The 19,718-nt window shown below is 28.2% G+C and overlaps 2 protein-coding genes across 3 annotated transcripts; one reads left to right on the top strand and one right to left on the bottom strand.

The window, feature by feature from the left end:
- Positions 1–3,325: 3,325 nt before the first annotated feature.
- On the bottom strand, positions 3,326–7,759 carry LOC129988589 (speckle-type POZ protein-like). 2 transcript variants are annotated; one of them, XM_056096842.1, is made up of 2 exons: positions 7,470–7,759; positions 3,326–4,445 (listed from the first exon to the last, which is right to left on the bottom strand). In XM_056096842.1, the coding sequence occupies exon 2, from the start codon at positions 4,405–4,407 to the stop codon at positions 3,400–3,402; it is 1,008 nt and encodes a 335-aa protein (XP_055952817.1). In that variant the 5' UTR covers positions 4,408–4,445; positions 7,470–7,759; the 3' UTR covers positions 3,326–3,399. The 2 variants fall into 2 exon arrangements, with proteins under 2 accessions (XP_055952817.1, XP_055952816.1); XM_056096841.1 differs by lacking the exon at positions 7,470–7,759 and adding an exon at positions 7,193–7,450.
- A 304-nt stretch (positions 7,760–8,063) lies between these two features.
- LOC129988354 (NADH-quinone oxidoreductase subunit B-like) lies at positions 8,064–15,383 on the top strand. Its single transcript, XM_056096560.1, has 5 exons — positions 8,064–8,134; positions 9,935–10,134; positions 11,935–12,114; positions 14,427–14,562; positions 15,170–15,383. The coding sequence occupies exons 1-5, from the start codon at positions 8,122–8,124 to the stop codon at positions 15,265–15,267; spliced, it is 627 nt and encodes a 208-aa protein (XP_055952535.1). The 5' UTR covers positions 8,064–8,121; the 3' UTR covers positions 15,268–15,383.
- The last annotated feature ends 4,335 nt before the right edge of the window (positions 15,384–19,718 follow it).

The following is a 19,718-nucleotide window of genomic DNA, read 5'->3' as shown; positions in this document are numbered from 1 at the left end:
TTTAACGTGCAACAGACCCCCTTACACGACGGTTCTTCGGTGGAATCGGGTCACGAACCTGAAACTCTCCGGTTCCGAAGCTGAGACCTTACCACCAGGCCACCGCGGCCCATTGAGTTTTATATACTACATCACACGAGTATTGAAAATTAGGAATATTGATCCATAATAGAGTTCTTGGAGATCGATATCCGGCATTCGGTGTAAACTCAATCTATTCACAGGAAATCTGTCTATCCGGCTCTCGGAGTACAAATGAAAACGATAGCTACAAAACTTTTAGGTTGCAAAAATGCTAGATATATAAAATTTGGTACATTGGTTTAATGTCTAAAATATATTTACTGGGGGAAATCATACCCTATTGTATAAAATTGAGAAATATCCGTCAAGCAGTTAACTCTCTGTAATGGAACGAAGAGAGCTGTAAATAATGATAAATAATTTTTTTTATTTTTATCAAATTTAGAATTAATTTGTTTAAGGATTATTTTCAGAAACATGCAACTAAAAAATGCAATGATTTAAATGAAATTTGGTATGTGATCTTGTGAACGCAATCACGTTTTTATCCCAAATTTTGATTCCTGAAGGGAAAAAAGTTAAAAATGTAAATGTAAAAAAGTTATAATAATTGGTTTTCGGGTGTTTGTGTATTAACCGCATATCCAGGGATTAAGCACCAAAGATCATGTGATATTCATTGAAATGCTAAAATTGTGCCAAGATAAATATTTCGTATCTATTGTCCGCTAACGTCATGCAGGTTTTCATGGATTTACTCAATATCCTCAGTTCTATGGGGGGGGGGGATGAGAGAGGTAATACTTTTATGAGAGAAAGTTTTTTGGGAACCACTCCTGGGGGTTGTATCGTACAAGCTGTTTAGTTGTATTAACGTCCTGTTTTAAAGCAAAATTAGGGCTGTTTTGGGACGGACCTCGTAATTTTGAACCACGGTCAGATGGCGAGTACGGCATCTGAGCTGGCACCCCCCCACTTTCTAAATTTCCACGTCACACCAGTGGTAGAACGTTTGGCCCCGACTGATTTAGTGTGCACCAAGCCCTCTTAAACGACGGATCTTCGGTGGAAAATCTGCGGTTCCAAAGCCGAGACTTTATCACTAGGCCACCGCGGCTCCTACATAAACTGATGAGCAGGATTAAATACTTTTGTGTCAATTGTCACTTAACCCTCCTTAATAGTATAAAATGTCTAACAAAATACTACGATATCCTCGTGATATTATACGGTTTTCAGAATATTAAGTATTATATAGATAGTGCACAATATATAGTGCTGCTAGGATTACTGTATTTGTTACTTATGCATTTATGTGCAGTTTGGAAGTAATTCGAAGAATTTTCTTCCCTTGCAAAATCTCATTTTTTTATATTCAGAATTACACAAAATTATTTCAAGGGTTAAAAAAAATTTCGATTTCATAACTGTACTGTGTCGGCGTCCTGGCATAGGGATAGCGCGTCTTCCCCGTGATCTGGGCGTCCTGGGTTCGAGTCCCGGTTCGGGCATGGTTGTTCTTCATCTGTTCTATCTGTGAAATGTGTGAATGTGCCCCCGCCCCGTAAAAAGGAGTTGTACAAGCGAATGTGATGCGTGAGTAACTAAGACATACTCTTGGCCTTAATTGGCGCTACTAAAACAAGAGACTTCTCGAGCTTGTCCATGGCAAGTGCCATTATAAACAACAACTGTACTGTTTTTCTGTATATTAAACCCATCAATCAGTATTTAAAAAATGTAATAGTGGTGTGTAAATGGGCATACCTACCTAAGCATCGGTATTAAGGGCGCCTTGAATACAAAGCAAGAGTTTTGTTTCATTTTTTAATCCCTTTGCACACCTGTGTTCAGGCTAACGGGCCGTAATGCAAAATTCATCGTTTTCATATTCTTGTTGAATAATGATTATTATAAAATCAGCATAAGAAAAGAAAAAAAAACATTAATTTTAAGGAATTAGAAATATTTGTAGGTTTATATAAAGATTTCAAAATATTAAAAGCAACCCTTATACTCCCATATAATATATAATTTCTCATTTTTCGACGGGCAAAAGATTAAAGTCAAGCATATTGGGGGGGGGGACAACATTCACAGCGGGACATTTCATCATTGTTACGCCACCGACTCAATAACTCCATTTTCAAAGCCAACATCAATTTATCAAAATTATACTTATTGCAAGCTGTGAGTTAGCAGTTGAAAGCTAAAAGTGGTAAAAGAGGCAAACACAATAAAATTTCAAATACCGTTGTTATTTTCTCGTTTTCCAAATACAGAGAATATATCGTCAAAAAACGTGAGTTCAAATCTTACGAATTTTTACATCACAGTTTAGTTATATTAATGTTCCGTTTTCTTAAAGAAACAATAAGACAATTTTGGAACCACTATCAAATGACAAGAGCGACACTGCTAAATTTTAGTCTTCACTTTTAACCCTTTTCACTCAGATGGGGGCTCTAACTCACCATTTAAGGCGGAGCATCACTGACGTTTTATTTATTTTTGATTGTTAAAAATGGCTGCAGAGTAGTAAGAAGATGCAAATTAATTAAACGGGATAATTCAACTTAAAATAATTTTGCGTATATATTTCGGAGCAATAAACAAGTCTTTGTATTTGGTGAATTATGCATCGAATTACTTTTCCAAGTGCAAAGGGTTAAAATATGTTTAAAACTTCCGCTTACCTCTTGGCCTATGAATTTACTTCGTAATTAGATGACGCATCCTATTTGGAACATTTATTGTTATTTAAATTCCCATAATATAAGGAACATTTGAAATAGTAAAGCGTTTCCATAAGGGATTGTTGACATTTTAAATTATTTGAATGTGCAATTAAGTGAAAGTATAAAAACTAAAAATTCAGTATTTCGATAATGTTCCCTGCATGTTATTACATGCAAACAAGTTAAGATAATATTTTCGGGAGTTTTGTTTCTAAGCCTCTTATTTTTAAAGAATTGAACTTCTATTTGGCGGAGAATTTTACTCTTGAAGCATTCTACTTTTTGCAAGCATTCAAATTTAGAAACGTGGAAATTTTATATCATTATTAGAGTTTAAAAATGAAATTAGACTATTTCTACAATTGGTTATTTTCCCATCGAAATTAATTTAATCAATGTTATACTGAATTGCACTTTTATGAATGGTCTAGTGTAGGTATAACTCCATCTACGCTACTGCATCGTTTGAAGATCAGTTTAATAAATTTCGGACAGCACAATAAATTTAGTTTAACATTTTCAAGAATGAAAGAAAAATTACACAACATCTGGTTTTAAAAGATTTTAATGGTTTATGAGCTTGCACATATTTGAACGATTAAAATTGCTGTAAAGAGGCAATAAAATTAATGGTCTACTAACTTAAATAGGCTAATATGCAATCCACTAGTTCCAGATTAGTACGGAATATTTTCCATTTTGCCGTTTTTAACAAATGCCATAAGTTGTTTGAGATAAATTCGATGGCTTCTGCTTTCAATGCTCTTTCATCATGCAGATCAGCAGCAACTAGAATGTCAAGTATATTCTCAACGGAAAAGTTGCATTTCAAATAATCAACTGTTTCCGCTTTAAGATTCTGGATATCGTATTTGTCAGCTAATTCAAAAAGGTCTAAAGCGAGATATGGTGTCAACGGAATCGTTTTCTCAGCATATAAATATCGAAGCAATTCCTCAACTGCTATTTCATTAGAATCTTCGATCTGTATTCTGTTCTCGGAATTTTCTTTCATTTCATTCCGAAACATAGCTGCAAAAACAGGAGATCTTGCTGCTAGGACAGCTTTGTGCACATTAAATTCTCTGCCTCCAATGCAGAGTATCACATCTGAAAAAAGTCCGCTGTTATAGAGAGCTTCGAAATCTTGAAGAATCGTACTCTTTTCGATACCAGGCGAAACGTTCACCTTTCCGACGACTGTTATCCTGCATAAAGCAACCAGCTCCAGATGATCCGTGTGCAAATCAGATTCTGCGAATTCAAAAAAGCATTTGCGATCAGGATTGCAACCCAAATTTACTTTATTTTGCGGGCGAATCTCTTTATTCCTTCTGCCAATTAACACGAATGAAATATTTGCGCAAGATGATGCAGGCGTTAGACCAAGAAGAATGCTGTACAACCTTTTGTCCCTTATATCTTTAACTTTTGTGTCATGTTTCAGTACCTTTAAACTATGGATACATTTCCCTATTCGGATATAATGACAATGATATTGTATTCCGGGCATAAATCTTGAATAATCCCTAACTACCCACCTTAACATATATGTGACGTCACCCTTATCTTCACATACTTCTTCCAAATACAAAATGCTGTCAGCGAGTTCTTCAGCATCTTTCTTATATTTCATTGTATCCATAACAGTTAGTCTTTTCTCGTCTGCTAAGTCAAAATTACCTGAAATAAAGATTTTGCATATATTTGGATGTTAAAAAAAATTCGGATCAAAATCTTAGTAGAACATATATTGTACAATATTATATGGTAATAAACTATATTCTCAATACTGTATAATATTGTTCAATATTGAATAATACGATATTACACAATATTGTGCAATAATCGGTGTTACCCAAGAATAAAATGCATTTAAAAAATATCCGTAATAAAAAATAAAATAAAAATAAAGATGTTTTCATCCTTACACACTTGAGTTGCATTTAATTGTAAAATAAAAATCGAAAATTTAAACTAATAAAAATATCAGATATTTGGATTTTTTCAGACTTGTAAACTTTGCTGCTAATGAAAGTACAATCACAAAAGCGGTTTAAACATCAGTTGATATTTTAAAATGCTGCGTTTATATTTCACAATAATCGAGAATCGAAGGTGCATAATTCAAATTTAATTTCCACTTATTAATTTACACAGATACTTTTCTCACGAGTCCTTGAATACAATTTATACAAAATTCAATTGTTCAAATCTTAAAACTTTTGCATATAAAAAATATTATTCTTCCTTTCATATAAAGCTTTTCTTTATCAGAAAATCATTCGATTGTCAATTATACCTAGCCTCTATTTCTCCATTTTATCATCATATATATTAAAGTACATTAGAAGAATAAAATTCAAAATAAGTTTTGGGCGAAAAATCAATGCCCTTAGTTTGTATCCATCCTAAGTGAAATGCCGATATATACTATTCCTAAAATATCTAAATAAGTAATAATTTCTACAATTCCTCAATACGTCCTAAAGAAAGCCCACAATTTCTATCAAATGCATCACATTTAATTGTTTTCTTAGTTCATTATAACAATTTTCTTGAACGATTCATCCATCACTATTATCCATTTTCAACTGTGCATCTTTTCTCCATTTAAAATGTATAAATATATCTACTTAACAATATTCTTTAACTTTTATATTTCTTGTTATTTATCCTTTTATAGTTATCGATTTCGCATTATCCTTGGATATTTTCCTGCTGTTTTTGACCAGAAGTATTCCAAGTGTGAATTTAGAGAACCTTATATCAAAGTCGTCTTTAAAATTTGAATAACTAGTAAATTGTCAAAAATTAGGCAATCAATTTCGCTCAATTTTTGAGTGGACAAACTCAAGATGACATTATTCTAAAAGACAAATTACATTACAGCATTTCGTATACTCATATTCATACACAAAGTAATATTTTGAATATAATTGATAAAGAACTATAAATTTTTTTTAAAAATTGACCTTGTGATTTTGTTAAATTTATATTTTACACCTCCCTAAGCAAGTCCAAAATGCTGATATTTTGTAATAATGTGTGAATATAACTCAAAGATATTGCTAATTAGGTCGATAAAATTACATATATATATTTTTATCACTAAATAGATTGCTAAATTTTATACCAAATAAATCATGGGATGGATTGTCAATTTATCTATTGGTGAATATAGAAATACAGTAAAAATCTCAGAAATCTACCGTTTGCACAAATTTATTTTACGTTTATAATCAAGTCAAATCTGTATCAAACTTAACCAAATAAGACTGTATTCAAACGCAGACAATATTTCAAAATGTATACTCGATACTCCTGATCCATGGAAATGTAGTATCATGGAAGTTTATTACATTTTTATAGATAGGGGAGAATATACGATTCATTTTCCTTTTCTCTATTAATGATGAAGGTATTAGTACTCAACGCATCCAAATAGAGCTACCAAGTTTGGTTCAGATATACGTTTGGAGGGCAAAATTCATTCTTCGCTGCACCTTTTTGGAAATTTTTACAAAAATTAAAAAAGATAAACAAATTTTCGGCATTTTCACAGGGCAACTCAAAAATATTACAACACAAAAATGTTCAAAATTTTTAAAAAGGCCACGAAAACTAGTCTCGTCCCGCATTTTCTTAAATTTTGGCAATTTTTTTAAAGATATACTTTCATGCAATTTTCAACAATAGGTTTTAATTCAACTCTTTCACTGAGCCATCAAATATTTTATCGCGCGATTTTCCCCTTTATTAAAGACTAAGTGAAAAAAAATTCTGTTTAATATTTGTGTAGATTACATGAATTACTGAATAAGAAAGTGGAAATAAGGAAATAGATTATACTGATAGTTGCATTTTTAATAGAATTATGACATCATGGGAGTTTATGTATATAACTAGCTTAACAATCTATTGAGCTAGTTCTATATAATGTACAGAACAAATGCAGAATTATCAAAATAACACGCTTTCAGGGCACAAAACTCCATGCATAAAATTGTTTTCTTGAGAGAGTGGCGAGTATATAAGGTATACTTAAAATATTTAATTGAAGATAGACAACCAATATTTTCTTCCGGACCAACTAGTTGTCAAAAGAATTTAATTAGAGATAAATGTTATATAAAATCAAAGTTACATTACTGACTGAAATTGAAAGGTTTATCGATTTCCCACTAATCTAGAATGTATCATATTTATTTCGCCCTAGAAAACCTTTAAAGAAAATCTGAGTCTTTTATCGCAAACATATCTTAATAATCTTCTATAACCAAAGAAATAATTTCCATTGTTATAAACGCTACACGAGAGAATCGATCGATGAATTTCATCCTTTCCAACTGATATTGTAAGAGCCCCTTTTTTTAATTAAATGCAATCATTATTACACTATTTTTTATAAACTAAAAGTTATATTTTACCTAGAGAGTAGGTACTCGATTTCTTCACTCGTTCGCTTTCCATAACTTGATAATTTCAATAACAAATTCCCAGTTTTCCTTTTAAGATGCTAATTAAGAACTTTCTTGCACATTAAAACACAAGTAGTCGTTTATTTTATATTTAACACTTATTTCCACAAATATTTATTCAAATATTATTTTTGGAAAAATAAAACCATTCACAAATTTAAACTTAAATTGTCAGTAAACTGCAGCTTTTTATAAGAATGGAATAATAAACTAAAGTAAAACTTACGGGCCCTTGATATGGCGACTTGGTTAATTGTTTGAAGGAAAGGAACAGGGTGCAATCTGATTTACTCTGTGTCTTTGAGTTTAAATATTGTTATAACTGTGATGGCAATAATAACTTAATCAATTTTGTGAATAAAATTTTCTGTAATCAGTTTCATTTGCAATCAATTCTTTCATTACTTTGTCAAAGTTCATGCACAACGTACTAAGCATTTATGAAATTCTTGTGACATATTTAAGGAGGGGCAAAAAATTTCGATCACACTGTTTCCAATAGTCCAGTTTCCGAAGATAGTTTAAAAAAACTCTTTCGCTCTTAGAGTTTGAAATATACATATATGTTCAGTGGATATATAAATGTCTATTACAATATTATTCAGAGGGTTTAAAAAAATGAAAAGTGTGTTAAACTTCACATCATTTCTTTTTCTTTACTTATCTCAAAAAAAGTTAAGGACAGTATAGATAATGATTTAAAGACACCACAATCTTTATTATTTATGGATATTATTAAAATTACAATCATCAGTAACTTTTTAAATTAAAAAGAATATTAAAGATAATAAAGCAGCTTTAGTAGTTTTTAAAAGCCATTTGCAGTGCGACTAAATTCAAACAACCAACACAATCATTTCACTTCAACATTAGCCAACATGGCGACAAACGGTATGTTGTGTTTATGTTTATTCCATGCTGCGATTTGAATTAAAATGTGACTAATGAAACGATTCGAAATTTCTGACCTAAATATTAAATAATTTTTTTTATTTCTCTTGATAAAAATAATTTAAAAAAAAACTATAACATATTAAATATTTACTCGGTCTTTTTGTATTGGAGACTTAAGGAAGAAATGAACTTTTTAACCTTTGTATTCAATTGAAATCTATAAATTCATGTTTAGGGCATGAATTTTATTTATAGTGAACGCATATTTAAAATTTGTAATTCATTGCGCAATTATGTTGGGTTTTCTATTAAAAAATAGGTTTTTATAAGAAACCTTCAAAAGACCTTGTTTACGTAACACCTTTCAAAACATTAATCCCTCAAACAAAAAACATTAATTAAAGATCGAAAATGAATAGAATTTTTGAAATACTGGTTGTTTCAGTTTTAAGAATACCTGACATCGATAAATGCAAAATGAATACATACAAATTTGCTAGTTGAACTAATTATTTATCTTCAGATAAATCTTAAAATAATGAAAATTTTCAAAGTATTTTTAAAATTTTTTTTATTTTTCCCCTTTCAATTTTCTAATATTTTTCACACACTATATTTAATATCATATCTAAATTTTGTGTTTAGCAAGAAAATTTTTTGAATAAATGAAGTTCTTATATTGAAAGTACATTTATTGGAGATATTGCATATATCATGCTCATATTATGATTTAAGGCATGTTATTATTTTTAAGATATTCTTCTTAATATCTTAAGAAGTATATACTGTAATAATTATGAAAACTTCAGTACATATGCAATATGCTTCATTTATAAAGTCTGTAAAAAAACTGCTCTAAAATATGAATTATATCCAAAGTTTTTTTTTACTCATGTTAATAGTTTTTTAAAAATTATTATTCCCTTTCAGAAAAATTTTAATAACTTTCATATTTGATGTAAAGATTTTTTTTTTTGCATTGGTTGATGTATGTTTATATACATAATGTATAGTATAATTCATTGCATCAAAATGCAAAGTGTGAAAAAGGTAATAAAAGATTTTTAAAAAAAAAAGAATACTAGAAACATATAGAAGAGAAACTTTTTTTTCAAACTTTAATACAAATTATGCTACTGTCATAATATAGTGGTGCCTGGATTTGATGACCTTAAAATTACTCCAAGATTGCAGGTAGGATTTTTAATTTTTGTAAGTTGATAATAACAGTAATATTTGGCAAGATTTCACTATCATCTTGGTGGTGCATTTTGATAGCTGGCAGTTAAATCTTTTGGCACCTATTATAAAGAAATACTCAATCTATTAATAATTAAAGTTGTCTTTTTAATTCACATCTGCATACAAATTAATAAATGCACTTGTTCAGCTAGTATGCTGATATAATAATTTTAATTTGAACAAGAAATTGACAAATAAAATCCTACATTTAGTATACATGTATGTACATATGTGTATGTACAATAGACAAAACAGCATTTATTTCTAATTCATTTCTTTTGTTGTTTTTGTCTTTCTTAATTCTTGTGATTGTATATAGATATCCTCATAAGATTCTTGAATATTAATATTATTAATAACAAATCATAATTAATGATATTGATATCCTTTCATAATTTTTAATTTTTCATCTTCTGATTTATTATTGTTTGTTTTGATTATTTATTTTGGTTTATACAATTAAAGCATCTTCATATTTTATTTATCATTGTGATTAAATTATGATTTTTTTTTTATCAATATTAGTTGTAAAACAATGTTTGATTTCTTCCACAGTTTTCCTAAAAGGCACTTTTGGGAGGCAGATTTTAGCTAGGGCCTTGTCCCAGAGTGCCGTTAAAGCTCAGAGTACTGCCAGCCAACCAGCTGAAAATGCTCCTGTTGTGCGAAAGCCCTACTCACCCTTTCAGAATACGGGCAGCAAGATGGAATATGCTCTGGCCCGTGTAGATGATCTTTTGAATTGGGCTAGAAAGGTCTGTTTAACAAAAATATGAAAACATTTCTTTTTTCAAAATATGATTTATTAATTATGTAATTTTTGGATTCAAAAATATTTTTTGAATATTTTCTATCACTTTTATTATTATTTGCAATTGACTTATTTTTTTAGTTTTTTTTTCTCCCCTTCATTCCTTTAACTTATCAAACATGTTTATATGCCTGTAAAAATTAAATTATCAAATTAAAAATTAAATTATCAAAGTTTTAATAATGAAGTTTATTTTCAAAATCTAAGTAATGTGCTTAAAATTAAATAAAAATGCAATTAAATAAAATTCGCTCTAAATATACATATGATAACCAATTTAATACATTTGCATCTGGAACTTATTTTAAAGGTATTAATAATTATAATAATAAAATCTGACTGTTTTCTATTTTAGGGTATGTTATATTTGAAATCACAAGATTGATATATTATATCATTTTTAGTAATCGATATGCTTACATTAATTCCTAATTGAAAATGATGATTCATGTATCATATTGTTCCGTAAACACTTTTCATATCATTTCTGTTGAAGAGGAATTTTTATCAACTATTTTTGGTGAAATTATTTTATTATAATTCTTTTTGCTCACAATAAATATATTTAAAGATGCTTGTGATTATGGCATGATTATCTTTGTAGTTGTTTATATGCAACACAGTTATGTTTTATGTGTTGACAAGCATTTACAATTGATTATTTATACATAATATTTTTGGCAACACTTGAAATAGATTGAGAGACTTCTTCCTTAAAATATTTTTAAAAAGTGCATTTCATTGTAATTTATTGATAAATTTAGAAAATATATTTTGTGTTCATTATTAATGTACCATAAACATGTGCTCATCAGAGAATCCCCAGATGAGCAAATTAATGTGTCATTCGTTAAGTTTCGCATTTTGTTTCTACTTTTAATATTGATTTATAATCTATTTCCGTATCATTCCTTGAATTTGTGACATTTGCTTCACATGTGTTATAATTTTTTGAAATGTATTTTTACTCTCTTTTCCATGTGTTCTAAGCACATTTCTTCAGTCTGGTTGACCTCTGGTTTTCACTTTATTTATTATTTTTGTATTCGTTACTTTCATTGTATTTTTGTTCTTTCTTCTCTTTTACTTATCTCCCCACCCCCCTCTTTATATATATTACTAATTTTCATAAATTCCAAGTTTTTTTATGCTGTTGTGTGGCATTATGGTCAAGTAGCAAATGTCATAAATATGTCATTTATCATCTCAATGCATATTGTTTACCCTGTGTTTGGTATTGTATCATTTTACTTCTTGCAAGATGTACATTGTATTCCAGATAGTTTAATTAATGTATAACACTTGATATGTATCTCTTGATTTTAACCATGTTAAAGATATATACAATACACCAAGATAACCACACATGCAGGCTTTTTCATTGGTCATAATGAATTAATGCATAATTTTTAAATGAGTTTCTGTATTTGAATTGATTTTAGAAAAATTAGATTTGGATTTAGTCCTTTGAAAATACAAATAGAAGCATGTGTAAAATATACTTACTTTCCTATATTTGTAAATAAAGCTTTGAGTAGACATAATTTTTCTTTCTTTTTTTTCTATAACTAATGCTTGTGGTCATTTCAAATGAATTATTCCTTTTAAAAATCATGTCAATTATATATTGCAATATTGTAAAATTATTATATATAATCATTTATATTCAGATTCAAGGCAGAAATTTTGCAAATTATGATTAATATAGGTTTTTATATGCTAATCTTTTCCCCTCCAATCCTAGAACTCCCTATGGCCAATGACATTTGGATTAGCTTGTTGTGCTGTGGAAATGATGCACATGGCTGCACCACGTTATGATATGGATAGGTTCGGTGTAGTATTTAGAGCTAGTCCTAGGCAGTCTGATGTCATCATTGTTGCTGGAACTTTAACAAATAAAATGGCTCCTGCTCTTAGAAAGGTATATGATTTCATTCCTTTTAAATTTCCATTTATGTCTATGAGATGAAAAATTTAGAGAAATATTTTTCAGTAGGAATAATACTTTTATGAGTAACCCAGAATATATTTGTTTAAATACATTAAGATATGAAAAAAAAAAAAAAAATGTACCATTGATATTGACAAAATGATTTATGAACATGCAAAACATTAGTTATAATTAAAAAATAATCAGTTTGAATGCTTATTTCTTAGAGCAATGAGATGATTGCTGCAAATACTTTAAAACAGATTGTTGAAAACAATTTAATAAATAACTTTAAATTGTCATTTAGCATTATATTTGTAGATACTGTAGTAATGTTAACTGAATTTTCCTATTAACTGTGTTATAATCATTTACAATTCATATAAAATTATTACAAGCCTTCAACATAACTGGAATGTCTTTCGTCGTGAATGAAATATTAATAATTTTTAATATTTGATTACTGTATGTAAATATGAAAAATTTTCTTACTCATGTATTAGGAATACAGTTTAAAGCTCAAATTTGTCTTTTATAGTTTATTAATTCATTTTACTGTTTTATTATGATAGGCAGTGAAATAAAATTTTAGTATTTAAAATAACTGTTTTATAAACAAGGTATCACTTAAAACAAACAAATAACTAAATTAAAGTGTTAAATGGGTGCATTTGTAGCACAGCAGTAAATGACAATAAATATGTTATTAAGCAGTTGGAAAAAATAAATAAGAAAATGGAGCATGTATTTCCCTTACATTATTATTGATTTATTTAAAAATAATAGTGTAGTAAATTTAAAAAGCAAACAAACTAACAATACTAACAAACCTTGTATTAAGTTTTTAATTGCTTAAAGTGCAATTGTTGAAGATATATTCCAATATATCTCTTATATATTCCAATATTTCTATCCCACTAGTGCTCATGTATGGGCACTAGTGGGATAGAAATATTGGAATAATGTAGGATAAATCTGATATATTCTTCTGAGATACAATTAACATGTATAAATGAATTGAATATACTTCACAACAACTTCTAGATCTGTACTTTTTGGTATTGGATTGTTTTTATTTTTTGGTATCATTATTGTTTTCATTTCATAATAAAAATAATGATATAAATGTCAAATCTTGATATGATGAATTTCAGTTCATGGAAAACCAATAATAATAAAATATGAGACATTGGTACAAATAACTTCTTATAAAAGTCTTAAAATTGTATGTCATATACATTAATGAAATTGACATTTTGGTGTTTATAACAAAGTTAGAATCTATGCTGTCCGATATCATTTATAATTTATCTATAATAAGTATCACATTATAAATAAAAGCTTAAGTTAAAAGTTTTTGAATTATATTTATTTTATAAATTGCTCCCAATCTTTCATTTTTAGTTTGTTCATTTACTTGTTTTGTCATTCATATTTTATATTTTCCCTATCAATAACTTTAAAAATATTTTTGCCCCAGTTATTTCCTTATGCTCTGATATCTTTACCAAAAAGATTTGATTGGTCTGCGAACACAAGATTTTAAATAAATTCCATTTAGAAAGACTGTCTGTGGCTCTCATGCCATGGCTTTTGAAAATTTCTATAGAGGCTCTCTGATGATAATCTCTAAAACTGAAAGTTGCATTTTCTTTAAATATATATTTATGATATATATTTTATTGTATCCATGTTATTTTTTGAAAATAACAAATTTTTATTGGATTTGATGAGGGGAATGTGATATTGAAGGGAGAAATCTCAAACATATTCATAGTCAAAGGGAATGGAATTGGTAGAACCTTGAAATTTCCATCTCTCACTTACTGTTAGGGATAAAAAATAAGAATTAAAATCTGACAAATTATTACCTTATCATAATGGAACATTTTTGTATTAAAAGTTTTTTTTAAGTATTGTAATGATTTAAAAGTTAAGGTTTAAAAAGGGATTTTTAACCTCCAAATCCAGCTCCTATTTAATCTAAGTTTACGGCATCTTGTTGGATCGATTGCTTTTTCTTTCATCTTCATATCTCCAACCTTTAAAAATTAAAAGGGGAATTTAACAAGTAGTGGTAGTTGTCTTTTCACTATATATATATTTATATGAAATGAATCTACATTTGCCATACTGGCTTGTTGACTGGATTCCCCCCCCCCTATTGTGTTCTGAATGTATTTAATTATTTTATAATCTTAATATGTGTACTTTCATTGTAAGACCAATATATGATAAAATCAGATTTTCATGTTCCTGGTAGTTTCTTGTATTCAAAGGCTTTTTTTTCTTTTTTTTCCTAGATTTATGATCAGATGGCAGAACCCAGATGGGTAATTTCAATGGGCAGTTGTGCGAATGGTGGTGGTTATTATCATTACTCCTATTCTGTTGTCAGAGGTTGCGATCGTATTATACCTGTGGATATTTACGTTCCAGGTAAGAAGATTGTATAATTATATGTTTGGTGTTGTCATTTAAAAATATTGTACGATAGAAAATGTTTATTGTTTAATATACTAAGTAGTACTTAACAAATTGGTAATTATGAAAAATATTCTTATTTTGCGACCATAACAATTTTATTTTACAAAAGTAGCTATTTGTATCTTAATATATATTTAAGCCTATACTAAACAACCTACAAACACATTTATTTTAAGATAATTATTAAAGTAGCAGTTTTTCGAAAATGAAATACTATTTTCAGGTAATAGACTTTTCAGATGTTTTACTGTAAATTCTAAATAATTGTTTAGACAATTAATTACTCAGCTGTAGTGTATTTGCATGGTACTTATATTAAATTTATTGAAGCCTAATATATGTTCAGTTGCAATATTAAAATGTATCTAAATTGATTTTCAAGATCAAAATAGATATGTGAATTTTAGCATCTCTATTTACATGTTTTATGCTTCATTTAAAAATATAAAAATATGTATAGTTTTTTAATAAATCTTACTACATTATACTTTATTAAATATAACTGCTGATAATTTTTTGATTAAGATTTTGAAAGTTGATTTTAAATCCTTTTTTTCAGGTTGTCCTCCCACAGCTGAAGCCCTTCTCTATGGAGTTCTGCAGCTACAGAAAAAAATTAAACGAATGAATTCTGTGCAAATGTGGTATCGAAAATAAACTAAAAATCAAAATATTTAGTTGATAGTTGTTTTGTAAATAGGAATTAAAGGACTTTCCAAGACACTGAATGTGACAATGTGTTGTAAAAAAATAATAAAGTATAATTTAAAATATCCATTAAGTATTTTTTCACAAAATCATGGTAAATAATCTTTTATTCATTATTTTGTAATTTTGTATTGCATATATATCTATATAAAAGAAGGGGCTATGTATCTGTAACATCACAGATGACTACAGTGTTTTATTTTTTGGCTTTTAACTTAAATTTTAACATTGTTTCTTTTAAATGTGATATTGAATATACCTTTTTAAAAGTCTCTAAAAAATGCCTTCAAAATTGACGGCTTTTTATTAGTTTAGAAAAAATAATACTGACAATAGGAATAATGTGTAGGATACCTCATTTAATTAATTTGTTATAAAATTATTTGTATTGGACCCGAACTGTTTTCCGTTCTTGTAATGCTTTTAGTCTCATTTTTAAGTTACTCTCTCCCTCTCTCTCTCGCTCTTTTTTTTTTCTTCATATATAATGGTTGTTCTTCAATACTGATGTTTTTAAAATCCTTTTTATAAAAAAAAAAAAAAAATTAAAATAGTAATTAGGTTGTATATTGAAAATAAAAAAAGATACGTACCTAAAACTGTATTTAGTTTTGGAATCTGTATGTAATAAATTTCAAAGAAATAAACATTACATGATATATTATTGCAGCACTTGAATCAGCAAACAACTTTTTTCAAAAATTTTCTTATGTACTTATCAGATATGGTAAGTTTTGTGTTTTATTATGTAGTGAAGAAAATAAGATAGAATAGAAAACTGCTTGTTATTAATTGATAGAATCTTAAATCTGACTTAGATCTTCATTTTTAGTTTTAAGATAAGATACGAAATTTCTGTAGTCATATTTCAGCTGTCATTTTCACATAAACGCATGCAGGCAAATTGTTTGTTCTTTAATGCATTGCGGCAAAATAATATACACAATTTCAATGCTCATAATAAGGTTCTTTCATCTTGCATTTTTTTTTACATATTACATTTATGTACACACAGACAAACAGTCAAAACTTATATGGAAAATTATGTATGCAAATTTTTGTTAAATTATGTTCCAAAATTTGATACTGATAAAAAGTTCTAGTAATAAAATCATTAACTAAATTTCATCTGATTTTTTGAATTATCAAGTTCAATTGAACAGACGGGAAAAATTTGACCATTTTCTTTTAAAAGGTTTCAAAGTCCATATCAATTGGTACATATTTATTCTAGCAATAAAAAAAAAGTGATTTATTATTTTTCATTAATATTGACTTCTTAACCATTGAATAAAATTGGCATTTGAACTTATAATTATTGTAGATGGTCACACTTTGATTTTCCTTGCAAAACTATAGTTTTTGTCTTATTGATAAATTAAAAAAATATGCTTAAATTTTTAAAAAATCACAATTAGAATAAAACAGCATGGAAAACCAAGTATAATTGAAAATATGAAATTCTTGAATTTTTTTTTCTTTTTAAATCTTTTATTATCTTAAGATGACTGTAAACTCGAATTTCTTTTTTATTTGAAAATTTCCCATTTGAATATTTGATGCCTTATAAATCTAGTAATTGGGCAAATGTTTCCACTGATAATTTCTTTTTGTTTAGCTTTTTCATTGAACATTTCATTTGAATTGCATTTGTTTGTTCGGAAAGTAGCGTTAATTTTTGGTTTAGTTTCGTTGCATTAATGTTGGGAAACCTCTCCTTCTCCAAACTTCAACATCATATCAATGGGCGGAAAGACATTTGACCTCGATGAATTTAATGGACATTAAACCGCTATTATGGCGGTTTTTTGCTGGAATTCCGGCTCCGAAACCGAGACTTTACTTACCGAGGTTCTCTCAATTTTTGGCTTAAATTGGAAAGAATGTTTTTGCTCTAGTAAGGAAATCTTCAATGCTGTTTTCTTTGATAATAATTTGCCATCTTTTCGGAAGTTTCTTAATCTCATTCCTGTAAAAAGTTCCTTGCCCATCAGTTCTACGAGATAACTGAAATTCATTTTATTACCGAATTTTACGACGAACGAACCAAATGATATCCAGTGATAATGATATATGGATATTTGTCCTTGTAGTGGTTCATGGTGGATCATTTCTTGTAACTCCATTACCAGTTTTTGTTCAGTATTGTTGTGTTATTTCTCACCATCCATTATCATCAGTTTCAAAATTTATTAATTTTTTTTTTGTTTGAACAATAAATTTCACATGGAAATACAGGGCATTTAAAGATTTCTCATAATTTGTGTGATAAATCCAAATTTCGAAACAATTACTGAAATCGAGTCCCATTGAAATCCCATAAATAGTCGAATTCGGCACGTCGATTTTTTGCCTTTTATGAGTCATGAAGAAGATGATTATTAGTAGTTGTATTTTCATTAATACCAAGAGGAATATCATTGCTTTTCTAGTATTTCATGGGATCTTCCTTCTTAAAAACCATGGCTCTTTAAACATCATTATTTTTTCAAGAATTTTTTTTTTTCTTTGAAAGCCACTTCTGGTTCTACATTTTTTGTGACCTAACTGATAAATGAAAGTTCCTTTGAAACCTTATGCATATTATATGCTTTTACAATAGCAGATTATTTTACATAAGCTTTTTGTTTAAGTTACTTTGCATATCTCCTGCCTGTTCCAACTGGATCATTACCTATACAACACAGTCGTGGATTTATTATCTTTCTATTTGGCAAGGCACATTTTACTATCGTCTGTGACCCATTCATCCCAGTATCCTCTTTTAATACATTTGTCAGGTTTCATTATTTTAGATACATGAGAAATTCTATTTCTTCCCCTAAAATCACTTTGTTTAAAAGTTCAGTAATCTCCTTTTGAGTTAAAGCCGCTTGACGTGAAAAAATTATTATTAGTTTATAAAATTCCGTATATTCTATACATGATGTCGGATTGAAATATGAATAATTACTGACTACAAGGCAGATATAAAATTAATTTTCTTACTAAAGTTAAAAAAAATAATTTATATCTTATTACGTTACATAAGAATTATTTATTATAAAAAAGATACAATATATTCAAGGACAAGAAATTACTATTTGAAAACAAGCGTTCAGTGGGTAAACATCACGATGGAACGCAAGCAGTCGGGAAATGGACGCGAAAACGTCTAAGATACACATACTATGTGTACCTTAGTTAAATTTGTATTTTCACCAATTCTAACAAAATTTACTTTGGTAATGACTTTAACCAGACACTTAGTATTTTATAAAAAAAAAATATAAAAGAGTTTATTTTAATAATAAATATTTAAAATGTACTTATATTTGCTGTGTTTTCTGTTCAACTCCATTTTCTTTGTCTCTAATTAATAACGATGGATTTGAAAAAAATACCAAACTGTAGTGCTATTTATTGATGGAAAATGCAACCTACATTCATAAATTTTGAAATAGTTGCATTGTGTCTTTAAAATTTTATTTTACCGGATAAGAAAAATGAAAAAATAAATAAATAAAATGCAGGTACACATATGGGTACCTCAGAACTGAAGATGTTTTCTATAATGCGACGCAATTGAAAGACTGTTTCAAATTTTTGAATTCATTTTACGTGTAGTATACATATTTGATATACTTTAGTATACCTTTTTAATGTCATTTTTTTAATTTTTTTTTTTTATTACAAGTTCCTTATGAAGCCCGAGGTTGAAAATTCAGTTCGGGATGAGATTTCGAACGATGGTTTTTATACATTAAAATGTTCACTTGCGAAAATATTAAAGCGCAATAAACAGTCAGTTTCGAGAAAATGGTCTTCGAGCTTTCTGTATACTTTCTGCATTACAAGTTTCTTATGAAGCCCGAGGTTGAAAATTCAGTTCAGGATGAGATTTCGAACGATGGTTTTTATACATGAAAATATTAAAGCGCAATAACCAGTCAGTTTCGAGAAAATGGTCTTCAAGCTTTCTGCATACTTTATATACTAAAAATGTGTAGTATAGTGGTTAAAGCATTGCTTTCTAAAGATTTAATTTCTATTTACTTACTTTACTTAACAATTTACGAACTACTTACTTCTATTTACTTAACAATTTACGAACAGTTTGATATAATTTTCCTTCTTAATGCAAAAATAAATATTTATTCTCTTAATTCGTGGATTATAATTTAATTTTTAGTAGAAAAATAATCATAAGTTTGAATAAATTTTTTTAAATATTCAGAATTACTTAAATTAAATTAATAATTTAAAGATTGTTTCAATTAATATAATACTCATTTTTATGTAGAAAAATAAATGTATTTCCTCTTAATACATAAGTTATAACATATTTTTTACAAGAAAAAAACTATATTTATGTATATTGTTCTTGAATTATAATTATAATTTACTTTTTAAGTATTAAA

The sequence above is a fragment of the Argiope bruennichi genome, chromosome 10 (genome assembly GCF_947563725.1).
Source record: "Argiope bruennichi chromosome 10, qqArgBrue1.1, whole genome shotgun sequence".
Taxonomy (NCBI): Eukaryota; Metazoa; Arthropoda; class Arachnida; order Araneae; family Araneidae; genus Argiope; species Argiope bruennichi.
The sequence above is the reverse complement of the archived record's forward strand: the minus strand, read 5'-3'. Positions and strand labels throughout refer to the sequence as shown.

What these genes read in the sequence shown, in the direction of transcription:
- LOC129988589 (XM_056096841.1), bottom strand. Translation starts at nt 7,235, where the DNA reads ATGGAAAGCGAACGAGTGAAGAAATCGAGTACCTACTCTCTAG. An exon ending in ATCGAGTACCTACTCTCTAG is followed by an intron (nt 4,446 to 7,192) that starts GTAAAATATAAC and finishes TCTTTATTTCAG; the next exon opens with GTAATTTTGACTTAGCAGAC.
- LOC129988354 (XM_056096560.1), top strand. An exon ending in TTTTGAATTGGGCTAGAAAG is followed by an intron (nt 10,135 to 11,934) that starts GTCTGTTTAACA and finishes CTCCAATCCTAG; the next exon opens with AACTCCCTATGGCCAATGAC. An exon ending in TGGCTCCTGCTCTTAGAAAG is followed by an intron (nt 12,115 to 14,426) that starts GTATATGATTTC and finishes TTTTTTTCCTAG; the next exon opens with ATTTATGATCAGATGGCAGA.